Genomic DNA, 20,562 nt, shown 5'->3' on the forward strand with positions numbered 1-20,562 from the left:
GGCCAGCATTCGAAAAAAGAAAAAAAATGCGCAAATAACAATAACAACTTTCTAACAAATACAGATTCCAAATTCCAAATTGATGATTATTTTCGTCGGATATTTTATTAAGCTTTACGATACTGATTTGTATCGTTAACCTTAATTCTGCAGTGCCCTATGAACCATTGAGTGCGAATAAGGGTTAGAAGAAGAAATACGCACTTTTTTTTTCAAAATATTACATACGTAAGTTATATATATAATATTCCCGAAGAGTAATTTCTATTTCTCAAAAAGTAATGTATTGCTTCTTCTATACTTTATTTATTCAGATGAATTGAGTAGGTTTTATGTATTTCCTTGGAAATTTCATTAATCACAACGATACTGATCTGTTACGTTAAAATAATACTGCAGTGCCCTATGCACCATTGGGCACCTTATATGTATATATATATATATATATATATATATATATATATATATATATATATATATATATATATATATATATATATATATGCACATACATTTATTATTTATTAGTATGTAAAAGTAATACGTATTTGCTTCTCCCATACTTTATTTATTGGAATGAAATATTTAGTAGGTTTTATGTATTCCCTCGGTATCTCCCCCCGTCGAGCGACCATTCCCAGAAATGAATCCCCCCGAAGCCACCCTCTCCGAAATTTAAGGTCACGCCCGCCCCATTCCTGTACGTTTCGGTTCACGGGGACGTCTAAGGTCGAACCTTGACCCGGGCTCGTACAAGGGCAAACAGACGAGGCTAGGTCGACCTTAAACTCTCCCCAGAGCCGCGACGCGCTGGACTTCCTGCCGCGGGTAGGGCACTTTGCAAAAACGTCGTCACAGCACATACGCCCTGCTCGATGACTACGTTACGAATCGTCCGACTTTTCTGCGCGCTGCCAGCGTTTTGCGAGCGCTTCCGAAAGAACTTGTAGATAAACACAGGGCTTGTACAAAAATTGACTTTTGAAAAAAACCTGTTTTCGAAGTTTCTCAAAAAGGCAGTTTCGCAAAAAAAAAATATTGTAAACCTTTTTTTAAAAACTTTATCCGTTATCAGTGAGCGAATTCGTAAACCGAATCGAGTACATTAAAACCTCGATATAACGGCTAATAGAGGGGAGGGGATATCCGTTTAAACCGAACAAAGGAACAAACAAAATTTTAAAAACAAGTTTTTAGAAAATAAATAAAAAACATCCGTAGATCGCTTATCCGCTTCATCTTCGAAAAGAAAAATGTAAAATTACCCCAAATTTTATATTTTGAACGCGTGTATTTTAGGGATGGCAGAAAAAGATTAAACTGTTCTGTAAACACATTTATACTAGTTACAATTACAATTAGTCTATTTATTTAGAAAATATTCTCCTTTCCCCTCCCCCACCCCTCCCTATGCGGTTAAATCCTTTTGCAATCAGAACCAGTTTTAAAACTATATAAAACAGTTTTAAAACTACGAAACACTTGCACGACTACGCGAATAATTTTGAAACGGGAACGCGATTCGAAACTGTTATTATTACAATTAGGTAAAACGGCAGCACTTACAACTTTAGGTTATTTTTATATATTTTTAAATTCAGTATATTGCTAATATTACCGTTAAGTATAAGTATGAAATAAAACATTTCATCTCGTTTTAATCTTAACCAAAACGGTGTAAAATACATATTAACATTTCATTCGGATTCAATATCAATATTAAAAACATCATTTTAAAAATAAATAAAAAATAATACTTTTGGAAATTTTATACGGCGCCATTTTTGTAAAATACTACTGAAACTGAGTTACAAATTTGAATTAACTAATTTAAGAATGTAGCGAATAAAAAAAACGAATTTTCAAACCCGGTTATGAAAAATTGACAAGCCCTAGTAAGCAAGTATTTACTTTGAAAATAATCGTAAAATACTACGTTATTTTTCCTTTGTTGGTAGCACTGACGGAAAATGGCGGGTAATATAAAGTTTGACAGCAGAAACTGTTGTTTTTATGTTTATTTTTTGTTATTACGATTTACTTTAAGCGCCTATTTCCGTTTTATTTACAGAATAACATTTTTAGTATGAAAGGAAAATTTGTAACAAAACACATTCTAAATAAATCGAATTCCAGAACGATATTATCGCAACAGGGTAAACGCAACATTTTTTTTTCTCCAGGGTAGCATTCTGATTGATAAAGTTATTTGTGTGGGTAGGACAACAAAATTATTAAACTTGTTCAAGTCTAGAGGAATAAGATATCAATATAAGAATAAATATAACTTATACATATATAATACATAAGTATTTTTTTTTTAATATAAGTCTCCACTCATTTGTGAGTGATTTTGGGTCTTCAAACAAAATACATTGTAAAAATAAAAAAAGTATATAAGAGGAGATAGAGAGAGAGAGGAGACATAACGGTAACAATAATTAACTGAAATGAAGGAAAATATAAAATAAATTATTTGACATACATTAATTAAATCATATTAAAATGTAATACAATTATAAGTTATAAAATGAAAATCACAAAGTTAGTGCCTTAAATATACATTATAAATTAGGGCTCCATTGAATGTTATACAAAACTTTATACCCCTAGAGTTCGGCTGTCCAAACTTCAAACACAGTAAGGGACATTTTTTTGTAGTACGTTTTTTTGCATTTTTGGAATAAGTAGAATCTACTTAGTCCAAAAATGCAAAAAAAACCTACTACAAAAAAAATCCCTTACTGTGTTTGAGTTTGGACAGCCGAGTTAGGCTAGACATAATACCATATGTAGTTATGTTTTGGACTTGAAAAATAAAGTTAAAAAAAAAAAAACAATGTGTTTTCACCAAACACCGTCAATTTACTTGGAAGTTTATTTATATATTCCTCATTAGTAAAAAAGAGCTTTGCAAACATTCAACGTCCCTTTCATAATGTAAGATTGCAACAGCACCCCTTCCAAAGTCAAGTCTCTCAGTAAATAATGAGGCCAACATAGCCTCATTATATTCCCGCTTTTTTTACCCAAATCACAGAGGAGTTTTAAAATTATGCTTATTTAAGTATTCTTCTTCTTTAGCCCTCTGTTTTCCACTGCTGGATATAGGTCTCGTTCATATCCTTCCATTTTTTTGGTCGGTTGCTGCTTGCAGCCAGTTTTTACTCCCCACAGCAGCTATGTTGTCGGACCATCTTTTTTTAGGAATCTCAACGCCTCTTTTACTCTCCCAAGGTCTCCATCTTAAAACTTTAGGAGTCCATCTTGTGGGGCCTTGTCTTGCAACATGTCCTGCCCATTGCGACTTTAGTCTTGCTACGTGATACATATCTGCTATTGTGGTTCTGCTCCTAATTTCTTCATTTTTTATTTTATCTCTTAGGCTTTTACCAAGCACGGATCTTTCCACAGATCTCTGTGTGCATCGGCATTTCTTTTTCTCAGAGCCATGGTCTCTTATACATAAGCAGTCACTGCACTACTTTATTTTAATTCTTAATGCCTTTTAAATAGATATATCTTTATAGATACATATTTAATTCCGTCACATCATTGCACTATTTTAGCTTTTTCGAAAGTGAAGTATGTTAATTCTGTCTGGTCATGATAAAATCACTGCACAATACAGAGTCTAGAGATCTATAAAAGCTAGATATTCCACACCAGGAAATACGGTGTAGGATGCGGCAACTCATGGTCACAACTGTCGCCAAGAAAAGGCGATTCAATTGGCAAGGCCATGTGCTTCACATGCCTCCCAACAGCCTTTTCCAAACTTTTTTCTTAAACAAGGCTTCAGGTTCCTGCTTTCCAGGATGTCCACTGCTGATGATCCGTTGCCAGTTCTTGTATGAACCTCGGGAGGCGGTGCTGACTTAGAAGGATGCAAGAGAGCTAGCAGCCGGCAGAAGCCGATATGAATAAGTATTTCAAAGTCTCACGCTTTGGTCAGCTACAGCTCTGGCATGGCAAAGCAATCTCACCAGCTTGCAACCGGTGCCCTTAATTTGGTGAGCGTGCCTTCGCTGCTGTGGATAGATGGCATGGAAAGCTCTTACATCTTCTTTCCTGTTAGAAAATGTGAGATAGGCTTTAGGAAAAAATATTAAGTCCATCTGTCTACAGAATCATTTTCATAATTTTATTCACCTCAACCTAATCACAGGTGTAATTTATCTTCTTCTTTGTCAGCCATCTCTCCACTGCTGGATGTGGGCGTCTTCTAATTTTGAGAGGAAAATGGAAGAAAATTAGAAGAGGCCTACTGTACACATGGATTAATTCTCCTTTTTCTCTTGTGTACTATTTAATATTCCTCCATTTCCGTTTCCACACAGCAATAATGTCTTTGACCCCAAGTTACCTCACTCATGTAATCTACATTCCGTTACTTTACTTTACTTTTCTTATGGTGTATAGCAAAAAGTACAGAGTTCTCTAAGCCATTGGGCTGATTCAGACTCTCCATCCACTCGACCACTCCTGGTGTAGCTTTATAAAGGTCTTTAAGGCCAGGAAGGTATCTTCTGGAGAGGCACTCCTCCACTATGTATTGGTCTAGTTCTCCGCCCCACAGTCGCATCCTGGAGATGGCGTCAGGCCCCATCTGTAAAGCAGGGAGTTGCGCTGTTCTTGTTCAGTAAGAATCCTGTTTAAAGTCATCCACAGTTTGATTGAACGGAAGATTGAACCCTGGGACCTCTTGGAATGGCAGAGTAACTAATTTGTGGATTTTCTCCCATATGGACTTGCAATGGATCCCAGCATCCTTACATTGATCTTCAATTATCCAGATTGGGTTTCTGGACTTGGATTTCTTGTTTGGATGCTGGAAGATGTCCTTAAAAGCAGGGAGCAGAGTGTTACTTCTTACTCTTCTATCATTTTGATAGATGCCAGGAATCTACGCAGGATTGGGGGTGCGATGTTGGATTGGACCAGAAGCCATAGTACTGGATTAGACCTAACAGTTCCTGTGATGGTACACATGGTTTTGTTTAGTTCTACATCCAGTTTCTTGCTGTGGTCACTACTGGTCCAGACAAGAGCGTAGTACTCTGCCACACTACTCCACACATCCCATCAAACATATTTCACTCCTATATTGATGTATCTGAAGCGCAGGACTATCACCCTCATATAATCACTTATCGATCTAATGTGGTGCCTTATACACCACTTGGGTGTGGATAGAGGCCGGAAGACACTGTTATATGTTACACAATACCTATCTTATGCTTTATACCATAAATGTATCATTCATACCTAGGATTCCAGTCTCCTCGAAGGAAAATCTAAATTAAGTTAAAAATATTGCAATATGTAAATTTAATCTTCTTCTTCTTCTTCATCTTGTTGTAGGCCTTGTGGCCTGTTTTTAAGAGGGATTAGCCTCCTGCGATGTCGATTCCCAGCTATCGACCCATCTCTTTGGTGGTCTGTCCGGGAGTCGTCTACCATGGGGTTGGCCGTACAGTGCGATGTGGGGGAGTCTAGATGGTTCCATTCTCCTCACATGCGCATACCATTTTCAATTAAATTTAATAAAAATTAAAAATCATGCTTTCAAGCGTCTCCTAGTTTGTAAAATAATTTGGGAAGAATCTTACATACATTTGATAAAGGTCCCTGCTAAATAAAAACCTAAGCTCAACCTTAGATGGTGCTGAGAAGTGGCATGTAAAAGAAGATGTCAATTGAAGGATAAAAACAACTTGAAAAAGTGTGGTTGTTAATCAGTGGTCAATTAAACCAGCTTATGACAGACCGTAAGCCCTGTGAATACCCTGACTTCCATGTTCTTTTTCATCTATGTTGAGATATCAATATAAATAACTCCTAAGACAAACCCAGACTAGCGAACAAAAATTTGGACAAAATGAGATTGGCAAAAAAAAACTCGAAACAACCAGATCATTCAGGACCTAAAATCAGGGCATGTATGCTAGAGATGTATGGATGTGAAGGAAGCTAGGAATGTACGTCAGGACAGACGAGTGTGGCGTTCCATCCTCTTTGTCTACCCCTGCAGTGAAACAGCGTGACGGTAAAAGTAGATTCCGACACACTAGAAAATATAGAGTTCAATAATAACTTTATTTTTTAATAAAATAAAAATTTACAGTCTTAAGATAAATATTTAAAGAAAACCTATTTTATCACTTCCTGGTTTTGCCTTTAGGCCGGGGTTTGGCGCCCTTGTTGAAGTTCTTCCCCCCCTTCCCGCCCTTGAGCGAGCCCTTCTTCCTGCCCTGCGTCTTCTCCTTGGCCTTGGCCGCCCGGAGGTCCTTCTTCATGCGGGGATCCACCACCTTGTACTGGCCCTTCACGCCCTTGGGCCTCTTCATCCGCTTGGCCGTGGTGTGCTTCTTGGCAACCACGTACGTGATCTCTTTCTTGCCGGTCGCCTTTGCCTTCTTGTACAGACTAAACGAGAGAGAAGGAAACACAATTAATTTCATTTTAATACTCCACTCATTCACAGTTGGATGTTATGCAGAAACCATCCAACCCACAAATTGGCAAGCTGAATTAAAAAAATATAATATGTATTACTGTGTTAAATGGTAGAAGTAAGGTTCGTTTTTTATTAATTTATTTATTTATTGAACGGCTAATGCCTTTAACATAATACATATCGTAGTCATACAGGAGAAAGTAACCAAGTGCATTTTTTACAAAAACGTAATCATTGACTATTTTATATCTTACTAGCTTAATATTGCCCTGAATACAATCCCAATGGATTTTAAAGTTGGAAGTATAACATATAGACTTGTTAAAAATTATTAACTGCATTGATGTTTATTTTCTTACTAAGCAAAAGTGACTTAAATGGCCCTCCTGAACGTTTTACGTTTTGGTAGTTGGTCACTTTCTCCTGTACGACTACGATATGTACAGTATCTAATATAAAAATACTTACTTATAACCCTTATCCGCACCCAATGGTGCATAGGGCACTGCATCGAATTGACGCAGTGCTTTCTTGATCATTATGTACTTACATGAAGGCAAGGTGATCACTCTTGCGCTTCAGGAACCAGTTCAGGGTAATATTAAATAAATATTACAGTGTAAAATCAATAATATTTATTTTCATCCCCCCTGGGAATCGAACCCGGGACCTCCAGCTTGGTAGCTAAACACGTTAAACCCTTACACCACGGAGGCGGACTAGAGCAAAAAATACACTAGAGAAAAAAAAGTCTTATACATGGAATAATAATAAAATAAGAAATAGTAAGCACTAGTAAATACACGTCTCCTTAACACAATATCAGCAAGCAGCGAGAGAGAGTTAAACACAAAATTATGAAATTATTAAATTATAAAAACGTTTAAATTTATCCATTATAACATGGAGAAAAATGCTGAGAAAGTACAGACTTCAAGGTGGGTAACAATATATTAAATAAATCTATACTTTCAAGAGCATTGGCTAACATGTGAAGCCGCGGAATCGGAGAAAACATGGCATAGTTTGCAGTATGTACAAATACTGCGAATATAGATTTTTGCCTAGTACCTCTTCGACTTTATTTGATTTTTTTATATTACCATAAAGAAGCATTGTTCACTGTGTGCCGTATTCAAAATTTTAATTATTTCATCAATAAGGTCACAGTTCGGTATTTCATTGGTTGAATGGTTTGAGCAAATTTAAAAAACAAATGGAATGAACACATCCAACCATCTTGGATGGTTTCAGCGAAAAAAAAATTCTTTTACTTCAAAATCAAACACATCCAAATCACATGGATATTTTCTGCAAAATGTTCATGTATGTAAATAATTTTAATGCTGAAAGCTGTTAACCTACATGGATATTTCAAACTTTTTTCCGTAGGTTTATTGGTTGTGGGTAAGAAAAAGTTCTCCAAAAAATATTGTGTTGATCTTTTGGGTTGGGTGCCTTCAGAAAATTAAAAATTTACTATTGATGAAGTAAGATTCATCAAAAAGTCAAATTTCGGAAATCATGGGTTGGATAACATGGTTTCTGCATAACATGGTCGACTTATGAATCGGGTATTACAGTAGACCTAAAAAAATCCATTCCATTCCAAACCCTTATCAGCCCCCAATGGTGCATAGGGCACTGCATCATAGCGACGCAGCGTTATCTTGATCATTAACACATGAAGGAAAGGTGATCTCCACTTCAGGTGCCAGTCCATGGTGATATTGAATAAATATTAAGAGTGAACAAATCACTTCGATTTATTTGACCCCCCCTGGGAATCGAACCCGGGACCTGCAGAACGGTGGTTGAGCGTGCTGACCATTACACTACAGAGGCGGACAAAAAAATCAGTGTTTGATTTGCCGTTTAATGCATAAATTACAGTAGACAGCGAAAAAGAAGAAAAAAAGCTTACTCTTTGATCTGTTTAGCTTTTTCTCTGTCAGAGACATCCACATTGTCCATGAGCGCTTCGATCTTCTTCTTGGCTTTCTCCATCTTCTTAACGGCCCTCTTCTTCTTCCTCGCCTTGGCCTCCATCACTTTCTTGATTGGCCTCACATTGATTTCTTGAAGACTCTTCTTGTACTCATCGACCAATTCCTGAAATAATCAACAGTTAGCATGATGATTTGAGAATACGTTAATGATATAAGAATATGATACTTACTATTACATACTATGTAATACTACCACTAACATCATGCCGTTTCTCTGCAGGGGTAGGCAGAAAGGATAGAATGTCTGTCTTGACATACACTCCTAGCTTTCTTCACGTCCATACATCTAGTCATACATTCCCTCCGATTACGTAGACTTTTGACACCACCAAATTTAAGGTTCCGGTTGCGCCAAGTCTTTTCTAGCCGTCCTCGTTCTGTTCTCCCATTAACATTCCCTTTCTTAGTCATTCTCTCGTTATCCATTCGCTCCACATGTCCATACCACCTTAAAGAACTATTCTTAATCTTTTCAATTATGCTTAGTTCAGCCTTACATTTCTTTCTTATATCTTCATTTTTAATTCTGTCATGCAACAATTTTTCACACATTCGTCCGTCTGAGGGAAACTTTAAGTTTTGATACAGATTCCCACAGCCATACGACTGACGTATGTATTAAAAAATTACTCATATCGCAGGAAAATACCCCCCACAAATCACCAATAACACACAATGATAAAACAAAGCTATAATACCATTTTTTAACCATCCCCACCCAAAATATCTAAAAATTACACATACTCCGAAGGGTGGTATTTGAAACACGTCAGTCATATTCATAGAAAATTGGAAGTAATAATAATAAGGAGCTTGCGACAAATGATATGCAGTAAACAGCATGTTCACAGATTGACTGCGCAAATCGTGGTATCAATGATCGAAATTATGCAGTGGCACACAGTAGTTAGGGGGAATAAAATAAAAACGTGTAAGGTTAGCATAAATAACACGGACTGTTCGACCATTGGATCATGCATCGGTGTATTATTGTTTTGAATTACCTGAGGAACAGGTACTTCTTTCTTCATGTGTTTTTTCTCATCATCGGCAAACCAATCGGGGAGGTTGGTGTCATTGAAGGTGTAGCGATTCCATCCGGCGTCTGTCAGATCTCTCTTTCTCTTGCGAGACGTGGCCAGCAGTGTACCCAGAGCTAAACCTTCCTCATCCATCTTAACCAATTTCTTAAGCTTTTTTATCTCTGGAAATAAATTTACATTTTCCCAAATTAAAACACAAGTTTTCATTCAAATTTTACCACAATTTTTTGTATGTTTCATTGTGATCATTTTCAAACGCAATATGTGAAGCTAAGTAAAAAAAATATTTAATATATTTTTTTTTATCTCAGTATGTAAAACAATAGCTTTTAAGAAATAGTGGTATTTATTATAATGGTATTTAATATAATAATAAAAATGGTATTTAAGTAAAACTCAAATTGAAAATGGATAGATACTACATACCACAAAGTGAGTGACAATCAATGAATGAAATTATATTATAAATATGTATTATTTTTACATCTTATTGTCGATCCAAAAACTGTTATGTAGGAATAGAATTCCATAAAGTATTATCATAAATATAAATCTTTTTTTTTTTTCAAAACTTTTGAATTTATTTATTTTTGTGACAGCTGTTTCACCTTGCAAGGGCATAATGGAACTGTGAAAGGAATCATTATTTTTCACACATTTTTGTGTTTGTCTCAGCTGTTTAGTCAAAAATTACAGGGGTCGCCGGCTGATAATTTCAAATTGTTAGAATTCAAAAATACTCTTTGGGGTAAAACTTTTCGAATTATCGGCATGATTCATTACGAAAAGTTAGCCTTAAAAATGGCTAGTGAACCATCATTGTGATTAATAGATTTTTCATGCACATTTTTTTGCACAATAATTTAGAGCATTTCCGCAGCATGCATGTACAGAACGTGTCTGGTGCTTAGCTGTTATCAACTAATGGATGTTTATCCATAAGTGCAAATTCAACCAAAAAAGTAATACCTTCATCAGGTTTCACAACTTCAAAGGATCCCTTCCCCTTTCCGGCTTTGGAGTCTTCTATTCCGCTATCAAAACCTTTTTTGGATTTTTTCTTCGGTCTCTCCAGATCATAATCGCTATCCGAAGAATCATCGTCGTCAGTTTCTTCATCCAACTCCGAGAGATCGCTATCCGAAGAGTTTCCACTGTCCTTGGAGACTGATCCTTTCTTCTTCTTATCCTTTTTGTCCTTCTTAGAGATATTATTTTTGTCTTTTTTACCAGTCGGTTCTTCATCGTCAGCTTCCCCGATGATTTTACCGCCTGAAATAAAATGACTAAAATCTTAGTACAGGTCAAATCTCTTTGTAGCGAATACCGATTTAATGAAATTTCCAGTGAAAGGAGTGGGCGAATTCATCCTACGAGTATATAAGTTGATTCGATTACAGGTCTAATTTTAATGCACGTTTAACCTCGGCTCGTAACGCATGTCTGTATTGAAAACTATAGTGCATGTTGGTCTTCGGGTCGACCAAAAATCGCATGTGTTAGACTTTTGTGTAGTTTTGAGTGTGTAAATGGTGCTATGGTGGTGAAGGGTAGTATTGTTTGCATGCTGTGTTAAGTGATTGTCCTGACGAAGAGACGGGTACGTCTCGAAACCGGTAGACGTAAAAATCTCGGTGAGTGGTTATATACTAATTTTATTAACATTTTTGTAAAAAAATAAATAAGTAAAAATGACTGACCACAAAGTAAATGCTTTAAATATTAATATTATTGAGAATATGAAATAATAATAATAATAATTTTAGATAACTTATATTGCGCCATTTCTGTGAAATACTACCTAAAGATCTGTTGGCGCTCACTGTGATTGAATTGTGAAAAAGGAGATAGTGATAAAGATTTAGAAAAAAAATGAGTTTGTAGTTTTTTTCTATAGAAAAAAAAAAACGCATTTGAGTGAGATGATCACTATTTCTAACTACTGGCGGAAGAGCATTCCATGCCGTCAGTCCCGTAACACTCACCAAATTTGCAAAAGCACGCTCACCAAATTTGGTGCACTGGTTGCGTTCTAGTAATATCACTTTACCCATAGCAGTTATTGTAGCCAATCGAAGCGTGAGACGTGTATAATTAATTTTTTTAAACACTTTATTGGGGGTCTTCACATTCGCCTTCAAATACCTTTATGCAAAAACTGCCTACTATAAAAAAATTGCTAGAGCTTATTTATAAAAAAAAATTATACTTTTCACATTACGAGTCAGACTCACTATTCCGTCTGAATTAGTTAAAATGCTACAAACTTGAATTTTAAACATAACATAGTCATACAGGAGAAAGTGACCGATTAACAAAACGTAAAATGTTCAGGAGGGCCATTTAAATTACTTTTGCTTGGCAAGAAAATAAACATCATTGCAGTTAGTCATTTTTAACAAGTCAATATACGGTTAGTCATTTTAGCGACGGTGAAAAAAAAATCATCGCGTAAATTTTGTAAAAAAGTTTTTTTTTTCGCCGTCGCCAAAAAAAAATACGGAATCAGCCATTGTGATATTATTATTATTATATGTGATGTTATTATTCTCATTTTCAGATACATATTTACCACACCCAACATTACAAAATTGTTATATTTCAACTTTGAATATGGCCAATAAAAGCAACTAGGAATACTCATGTTTTTCCAGTTTTAAAATCACATTTTCATATTGTGTACAAAATACATACGAGTATCATCATTTCCCGCAACACTTTTATCACCGTAAGGTTAATAAGAAAACTAGTGAAAATATGTAGGTATTCAGCCTCCTTCCTCCTTTGTTTGCAGAACTTGTGATCTTTTTTAATTTAAATTTAAATTTTGTTATACGTAGGAATTCGTTATTACGAATTAATATTTTTTGGTCCCTTGGATTTTGTTATATCGCGATTCTACTGTATTATACTTCCAAGTTTAAAATCGCTATGGGATTTGTTCAGGGCAATATTAAGCTAGTAAGATATCAAATAGTCAATGATCACGTTTTTGTAAAAAATGCACTTGGTCACTTTCCCCTGTATGACTACGATAAATTGTTTATTTTTTTTTTTTTTTAATATTCAAACAGACCTTTCTTTTTATAAACTTCGACAATCCTATCCAGTTCCAGCTCCTCATCTTCATCTTGTTCCAGGTCTCGGAAGGCATCCTTCTGGAACCAGAGCTCCGCCTTGTGCATGCGTTTAGTTTTCAAGTCCCGATCATCCAAGTCAACGAGCAAAGGATTGGACGGCTTCTCTTTTGAAACTTTTTTACTGTTTTCCGCTTTAGAAACCTTTTTACTTTGCTTTGATTTTTTCTCATCGTCCATCTCTTCTTCTGAATCTGAAAAACCTAGAGAAGAAATATAAATAATGGAATTATAACATCTTGAAACCAGATCAGCATGTATTTATTTTACACATAGTTTTACAAAATTTAATACATATCGCTCACTCCTTTCAACAAAGTCATTTATCAAAAATCGTCAATTTTCAGTTGTGCATGTTTTTGAAATGCCCAGAAAATGTACTATATCCCAGCAAAAGCGGCATATTTTTGACTTAATATTTAACCGCTACAGGGCAGAGAGTGTTGGTTTTGCATTTTGAAGAAAAGGTATTGTTTAGTTTTTTTTTTTTAAATAAACTTAATATTTTTCAAATGGAGAAAAAACATTCAGGTTTTACCTAAAAAGATCTGTTGCACAGTAAAAAGTTCAATAAGTGGCTTGATATTTATATTTTGAATACATTTTCAAACTTTAAAAACAATCTCCTGAAAAATCAAGTATTTTGATATATGAAGTTGTTGAAAGGAGTGAGCGATTTAAGCAAATTACATATGCATACATGAAAATATTTTTAAAATTTTTGTGTATGCAAATATGTAATTTTAGCTGTATAGTCGAGTTCTTATTTGGTTTCCACTGGGAACAAGCAAATTTTTATTGAAAAATCAAGTTTTTTGATATATGATGTTGTTGAAAAGAGTGAGCGATATGTGGTAATAAAAAAATTGCTCTTTTCTTTTTCTTTCCTTTGACCCTAATTCCTATATAATGGTGCATAGGGCACTGCTTTGTATTGACATGGTGTTTTCTTGACTGTTAATTATATGAAAGCAAGGTGATTAGTCCTAGGACACAAAGAAATGGCCTGCACTTCAGGTACCAGTCCAGGGTAACATCCTATTAATATTAAAGTGAAAAATTCCCTTTAATTAATTAGACACCTATGGAAATCGAACCCGGGTCCTCCAGCACGGTAGCCAAACCCGCTGACCAAATTAAGTTAGTGAAATCATGAAGTGTTACAAAGTTAATGACTACATCATTAGATATACAATTCCATTTTCTCAATACCAAAGCACGTCTGAAATAGCTTTGCACTTTTTGCTGACGTTTTGGACCATATTGTAGAGTTCATATGATACCAGACAATGGATAGCTTAGTATTATGTAACCCAGAACCTTGAAATCTAAGACAGTAACAATTATTGTATTCATATTATTTTTTGACATCTCTGGACATTTACGGGGCTGACGACCGTCATAGGCTGGTTTAAGTGATCACTTTACACACGTGTAACATTCACCAATTCTACCCATTATTGACAACCACACTACTCAAATTCTTGTTCTATATGTATGGACCAATTCAGAAACATTATTATTGAATCACTAGAACTTCACTAGAGACATCTATTGGTGAGATGAAAAGAAGCTTTTTATTGAGCAGAAACTCTTATATCAGTATGTGAGGTCCGAATCCTGGTTATAATCACATGATTTTGGACACACTCAAAATGTTGTTAATTATTGTACATATTCCTCGGAAAAACTTACCAAGGCCTTCCTTCGCATTGTCATCATCAGAGTCCGACTCCATTTCCACTTCGCTATCCGAATCTTTATAGTACACTCCGGAACTGTCCAGTCTGCTTGTATCTTCGCTGTATCGGGCATACTTCTTCCTTATCTTAAGGTCCTCATCAGATTCGTTGTCAGAAACAGCGAGGAAGTCCGGAGTTTGTTCGGCAAGTGTAGAAAGGTCCTGCAAAATATTTTTTAAGTCTCTTAACCTTTTAACCGCATTAACTTTGTTCCTGAGAGACGCCCGTGCGCTGCGGTATTTTGCCGTTTTTAAAATGATTACTTTTATCATGTATTTAGCTAAGAAACAATTTATTTTCCTAAACAAAAACGTTCAATGGGATTCATTGTGCCTTTTTGGTACTCTATAATACACTTGTGTCACATTGTTCTTAAATATATCATAATATAAGCAAATAAGATCGTAACATAAATAAATCAAAGCACGCATCGTGTGTCACTCTTACCCACTGGCGATGCGTAGCATCGAGAGTGAGATTATGGCGCGGACTAATTACCGACCTCAAGAAAAATCAGGGATCTGTTCTTTTATTTATCCTTGTGATGTTACAAATTATTAGTCAGATATTTCAACAGATGTCATAAGGCCAAGGATTGACGTATTATTTTATCCAATGTTCCACACCATGAAAAAATCGCTCCAAGTTGAACTGAGGTTCGAAACTTGGAGCAAAGTAAAAACACATACGCTTAAAAACACATATGGTTAAGCGAGTCGCGTGGATTCGGTTAAGACAGTGTCCGCATAGGTTTGTTACACAATTCAATATACGATTATTATGCCTGTTGAAAGAGTTACCACTGAACTGAACAATATTGGTTTGGATATTGATCTGTTTTATATCAGCGAAGGGTTTTCCACAAGCAGGATTCTTCTAATACTTGGACAAGAATTTCTCTAAACCCTTACTGGTCCAATGTCGAATGAGATTCGACATTGATTTTTTTCTCTTAGGTCCCATGTCGGATGTTATTCGACATTTTTTTCATCATTAGTATTATTTATTTAAATTCCAAGCTTACATTTTTGTAACTCGTATCTATTACAACAGTATGTGGAGCAGAGGACAATATATTTTTTCCAATTGGAATGTAACTGTCTACCTAGATTTTTTTTTAATTTTGGGGGACTGGAAAGGGTTAGTTATACAGGGTCCGCCAAATAACTTTTTTTTTTTTAAAACAGGGCGCAAAACATCGAGTGTAGCTTCGGCTGTGTGGCACGTAGCGCCGTCCTGTTGAAACCAAATGTTGCCAATATCCTCCTCTTCAATTTTTGTGAACAAAAATCCGTTCAACATGGCCCGATAACGATCGCCATTGACTGTAACGGCCACTCCTTGCTCATTTTCAAAGAAAAATGGCCCAATTATGCCTCTGGACCAAAATCCGCACCAAACAGTGACTCGTTTTGGGTGTACCGGCTTTTCAATGTATGCGTGCGGGTTTTCTGTGCCCCAAATACGACAATTTTGCTTGTTTACATACCCGCCAAGATCAAAATGAGCTTCATCCGAAAAGATGATTTTTTTGGCAAAATCGGCATCTTCTGTAAGTCGATCGCAGGCCCACTCAGCGAAGCGAAAACGCATTGGATGGTCAGTTGGCTTCAACTCCTGAACCAATTGGACTTTGTATGGCGTCATACCAAGGTCTTTATGCAAAATTCGTCTCAATGATGTCTCCGAAATGTTCAATTGTTGAGAACGACGGTGAATTGATGTTGATGGCGCTTCACGCACACTTTCTGCCACAACATCGATATTCTCGGGTGTACGCACTGTTTTTGGCTTTTCACGCTTTGGTTTATCGATGAGGATGCCAGTTTCTTTCACTTTTTTCACAAGATAACGAACATACGGAGCTGACGGTGCTTCTCTTCTTCCAAAAACCGTACGCAATTTTCGCACACATTCTGCAACATTACCATGATTTTCAAAGTAATGTCGCAATATTTCCCAGCGTTGTTCAAGCGTATACACAACCATATTCGCTCAGCGGAAGGATAAAACTAATTATCTGTCAAATCAGACATGAGCTAAGTGTTACCATTCACGAAATAAGCACTAGTTGAAAAAAAAAACTTTAGATGGCGGACCCTATATGTATGCTCTAAATTTAAGTTTGTAATGCATGTACAATTTATAACCAGCCTATGACGGTCGTCAGCCCCGTAAATGCCCAGACTTCCATATTCTTCTTCATCTTTGATGAGATGTCAAAAAATAATACAATTTATAAAATGAAAATTTAAAAATTAATGGTAAAAAATAAATTAATGAAAATAAAATGGTCAGAAATTGAACCAGGGTGGTACCCAAATGTGATAACCACTACTCTACTCAAAGACTGCATACAGTAAGTAAAACAATAGCAAATATAGTATCATATTTATAAACATATTTTCATATCGAAGAGATCATAGTCTAATATGTACCTAGAATTTTCTTGGGACATTTATTCTTGAGGAATAACAATCATTGATATTAACATAATGTTGTCAGACGGATTTTTCATCAACTCCGACCCTAATAAGTATGCTAATTAGGGTTGTATACTAATCACAAGTACCAAATTCCGATCTGTATATTTTTGGCATCTCTTGCGCTCTACCAAAAGTAAGCAAATAGAATGTTTATAAGCGTCTCCCGCTCTCTACCAACAGTATGTAAAAGACGCTTTTAAGTGTTTCCCGCAAACAATATGTTAAGGAGCCTACTTAACGAGTGTCAAATGCTTACAAATATTGTGTATCCGATATGAATCCGGTGTGTATATTCAACTATGTAAATGAGTCTTGTGTTCAAACCAGATTCAATTCAATTTTGTCACTATATGTTTAGATCCAAAAATGTTCAATGAAGAAAATCTCACCTTGGTACTTTTAATTTGTTCCAACTTAAACAGATCATCAGCTTCCTCAGTAGGTCCACTGTCTCCCTTGAGAACCATCTTGAGATTCATTTTCTCATTCAGCTTCTGTCTCTCCTTGCCCGCCCTCTTCTTCTTACGTCTGGCTTCACGGCTTTCTTCTTCCTAAATACATAATAAATATACAATTGTTACTAGCGTATATACTTAAAAGGCGGAAATGTAATGAAGGTAGAAAAGATGAAGGAACCTGCAAGTCCAGAATCTGCTTAGAGATGGCCTCGTCATCCAGGTCTTCTTGTTCTTCCAAAGTCAGCACCCTCTCTCCCGCTTCTCCCGTTTCTCCTGATACACTACCAACTTCATCCGCTTCCTGGAAATTGACAAATAATAATACTTATTTTTAAAGAATTTTTTTGTAAAATAACCAAAAATCAATGTTAAAAGAGAACATATACTTTTTAATGGTGCGCCAGTTTCATGTGTAACTTAGAGTTTTGTGTCAAAAGTTGTATTTGACAAATAGCTACAATAAAAACAAGATTTATTTTTTTGCAAGTTAAATAAAATAGGTAAAGATTTAAGTATATACTAAATATTAATATCAAACACTGACTTTTAGAGTCTACTAAATTGTATTTTTTTACTAAAAACATGAAAATAAAATTTGTGACAATTGTTTCGCCTTGTTATGGAATTTTCTAAACTATTGTACTTGACAGTAGTTTGAAAATGGCATAACAAGGCGAAACAATTGTCACAAATTTTATTTTTATGCGTTTTTAATATTAAAATACAATTTAGTAGACTCTAAAAATCAGTGTTTGATTTTAATTCTCAATATCTAAAGCCAAATCCATAAATAGGTAAAGATTTGTTTAGTTATTAAATTATAAGCCTGTTCTACTCATTCATTCGAACCCTTATTCGCACCCCAACGGTGCATAGGGCACTGTATCATATAAACGCAGTGTTATCTTGATCGTTAACACACGAAGGAAAGGTGATCAGCTCTCACGCTTCAGGTACCAGTCCAGGGTAATATTGAATAAATATTAGGGTGAAAAAATCACTTATATTTATTAGACCCCCCTGTGGGAATTGAACCCGGGACCTCCAGAACGGTAGCCGAGCGCGCTGACCATTACACTACGGAGCCGGACAAGTAAAAATTTATAATGCAATTAATGTCCTTACCTGTTGCTTTTTATATTCCTTCATCGCCTTCCACCAAGCAATGAGAGACTTCAAATCCTTTCTTCCCAAAACTTTGATATCCTTGCAGCATTCTTTTATTTCAATAGTTGTCTTGGGATGCTCTAATATTTCTTTGTCATTTAATAAGATCTGAAATAAACAATATATATATATTAGTTCAGAAAAGCTTAACTGGCAGTACACAAGGATTCCTAGTACCGACCCCAATGTATGGAAGTATGTGTATAAAGTATTTACTTAACCAGCCTATGACAGGATATATGCCCAGACTTCCATATTCTTCTTCATCTTTGTTGAGATGTCAAAATGTAAAACATTGTAGTTTAACAGTTAACGTAGTCTGCTCAAACAGGGAGATTAAAATCCCTTAAATATAAATTTTAGTATTATAAGAGCTAATTAGTCCATATTTTTCCCTTTTTTATTTTTATGATTTCAAATTGTAAAATGTTTCAAAATATTGTTTTTGATAAAAAGCACAATCAGTTGTTACCGCAAGTTCTACGTACTTATACATATATCGGCACGTTAATTTTTTGTCTGCTAGCGACATGTTAGAAATAAATTTCACTCTAATAAATGTGGTATTACCGCAGAGAGAGCAAGACAATTATATTACTCCACTTTTGTTCGATCCGATTTCCGGCCCCTCGCTTATCGGATGGTCACCGTCAATCGGAGCGTTGGAAAGGATGTGGAATCTATGACTCATGCCAGCATTGAGTTAGTACTTCCTGCGAGCTGCGTACTACGATTTCCATACAAATATGGTACCTTTTGGTACCCAGCATCGGAGCATGAGTAATTTTTGGATGGTTAGTACGGGAAAGGTTTTAACATCACAAGAAATGCAATATTTTCATTCTTAATATAAATAAATCATTACCTGAGAGCAGGATTGTAGGGCTTCGATAACATTTTCCTTCTCAATAAATGCAGAGACAGATATGGCAGTATGCAATGTGTGATCATTTTCCGGGTAGCCTAAGGCCTTTGCTTTCTTTTGCTTGTCGGGATGTAAGATGTTCATCTTTTTCCCCGGCTCGATGTCCAATTCCTCGAACACATACTTGTGATCCAGAAACTTGGGGTCTATACTGTCAGGAGCGATGTAATGCTGACACACCACAAAGATTTCAGCAGACTCATTACGAGACGCCTGCGGTTTGGTGGCGTGCACCTTCTTGAACAGTTGCTTGAATACCCAAATCAGGGGATGGTAGTCTTTAGATCTGAAGACTTTGGTCACGAACCATCCTCCTTCTCTCAGGAAGTGTGTGGCTAACTTCAGAGCGCTCAGGGTCAGACAAACTTGCTGGTACGCATCGTGGAGCCAGTTCTTACCGACGTTCGGAGCTCCGTCGTTTAAAACAATATCCGCTTTCCACGTTTTCAACTCTTTTGACAGGGCCGTTTTACATTTGTCTGTAGTGATGTCCTCCATTAAGCCTATACAGCCAGGGACTGCCTTGATGGAGAAGAGATCCACTCCTATGACGATGCTGGACATCGGCATGTTCTGTTGGGCTACTTGCATCCATCCTCCGGGCGCGGCGCACAAGTCTATACATACTCGAGACTTTTGCAAGAAACCAAATTTCCTATTTAGCTGAATCAATTTAAAAGCAGCACGAGACCTATAACCTACAATTTCAAACAAAATACATTAGAAAACAATTCAAGTTTAAGATTGACGTTTAGAACGAGCATTTGTGATTGAAGTGTTGTGAATATCAATCGTTACCTGTTTCTTTAGCCAACTGATAATATTTATCCTTGCGCTGTTTTCCTACTTTGCTTTTTTTACCCATTTTTGTTTACAGCGTGCGCTGCACCGCTGCACGTGCGTAAACTTGTATTTTGATGTTTTAAGGTTATATCAGCTGTCAACAATTTCATATCTATAAGTTGGTACTTCTTCAATGAACTATTAGCGAGCACCAATGCTGGCAACCTGTGAAAATAAAGTGAACGCAACCATTTTGATTTAATGCGTTTTAGTATACGCTTCTAACATGTAATTATTATTTTACATTTTGATTTATAGAGTAATTACTGAAACGGAGAATATTGTTTTCAGT

The 20,562-nt window shown here is 35.9% G+C and overlaps 1 protein-coding gene across 1 annotated transcript; it reads right to left on the minus strand.

Annotated features, from left to right (window-relative positions):
- Positions 1–6,063: 6,063 nt before the first annotated feature.
- On the minus strand, positions 6,064–20,369 carry LOC148308502 (pre-rRNA 2'-O-ribose RNA methyltransferase FTSJ3). The gene is made up of 11 exons (XM_088261586.1): positions 20,226–20,369; positions 19,368–20,125; positions 18,461–18,610; positions 17,514–17,636; positions 17,267–17,428; positions 14,345–14,552; positions 12,589–12,852; positions 10,482–10,784; positions 9,474–9,673; positions 8,385–8,572; positions 6,064–6,429 (listed from the first exon to the last, which is right to left on the minus strand). The coding sequence occupies exons 1-11, from the start codon at positions 20,290–20,292 to the stop codon at positions 6,162–6,164; spliced, it is 2,691 nt and encodes an 896-aa protein (XP_088117712.1). The 5' UTR covers positions 20,293–20,369; the 3' UTR covers positions 6,064–6,161.
- Between the last annotated feature and the right edge of the window lie 193 nt (positions 20,370–20,562).

The sequence above is a fragment of the Brachycentrus maculatus genome, unplaced genomic scaffold (genome assembly GCF_059751285.1).
Source record: "Brachycentrus maculatus isolate JH-2025_06_01 unplaced genomic scaffold, ASM5975128v1 h1tg000159l, whole genome shotgun sequence".
NCBI classification, from domain to species: Eukaryota; Metazoa; Arthropoda; class Insecta; order Trichoptera; family Brachycentridae; genus Brachycentrus; species Brachycentrus maculatus.

What these genes read in the sequence shown, in the direction of transcription:
- LOC148308502 (XM_088261586.1), bottom strand. Translation starts at nt 20,292, where the DNA reads ATGGGTAAAAAAAGCAAAGTAGGAAAACAGCGCAAGGATAAATATTAT. An exon ending in CAATGCGAAGGAAGGCCTTG is followed by an intron (nt 12,853 to 14,344) that starts GTAAGTTTTTCC and finishes TTTCTTCTCTAG; the next exon opens with GTTTTTCAGATTCAGAAGAA. An exon ending in AAAGCTAAACAGATCAAAGA is followed by an intron (nt 6,430 to 8,384) that starts GTAAGCTTTTTT and finishes TCTCTCGTTTAG; the next exon opens with TCTGTACAAGAAGGCAAAGG.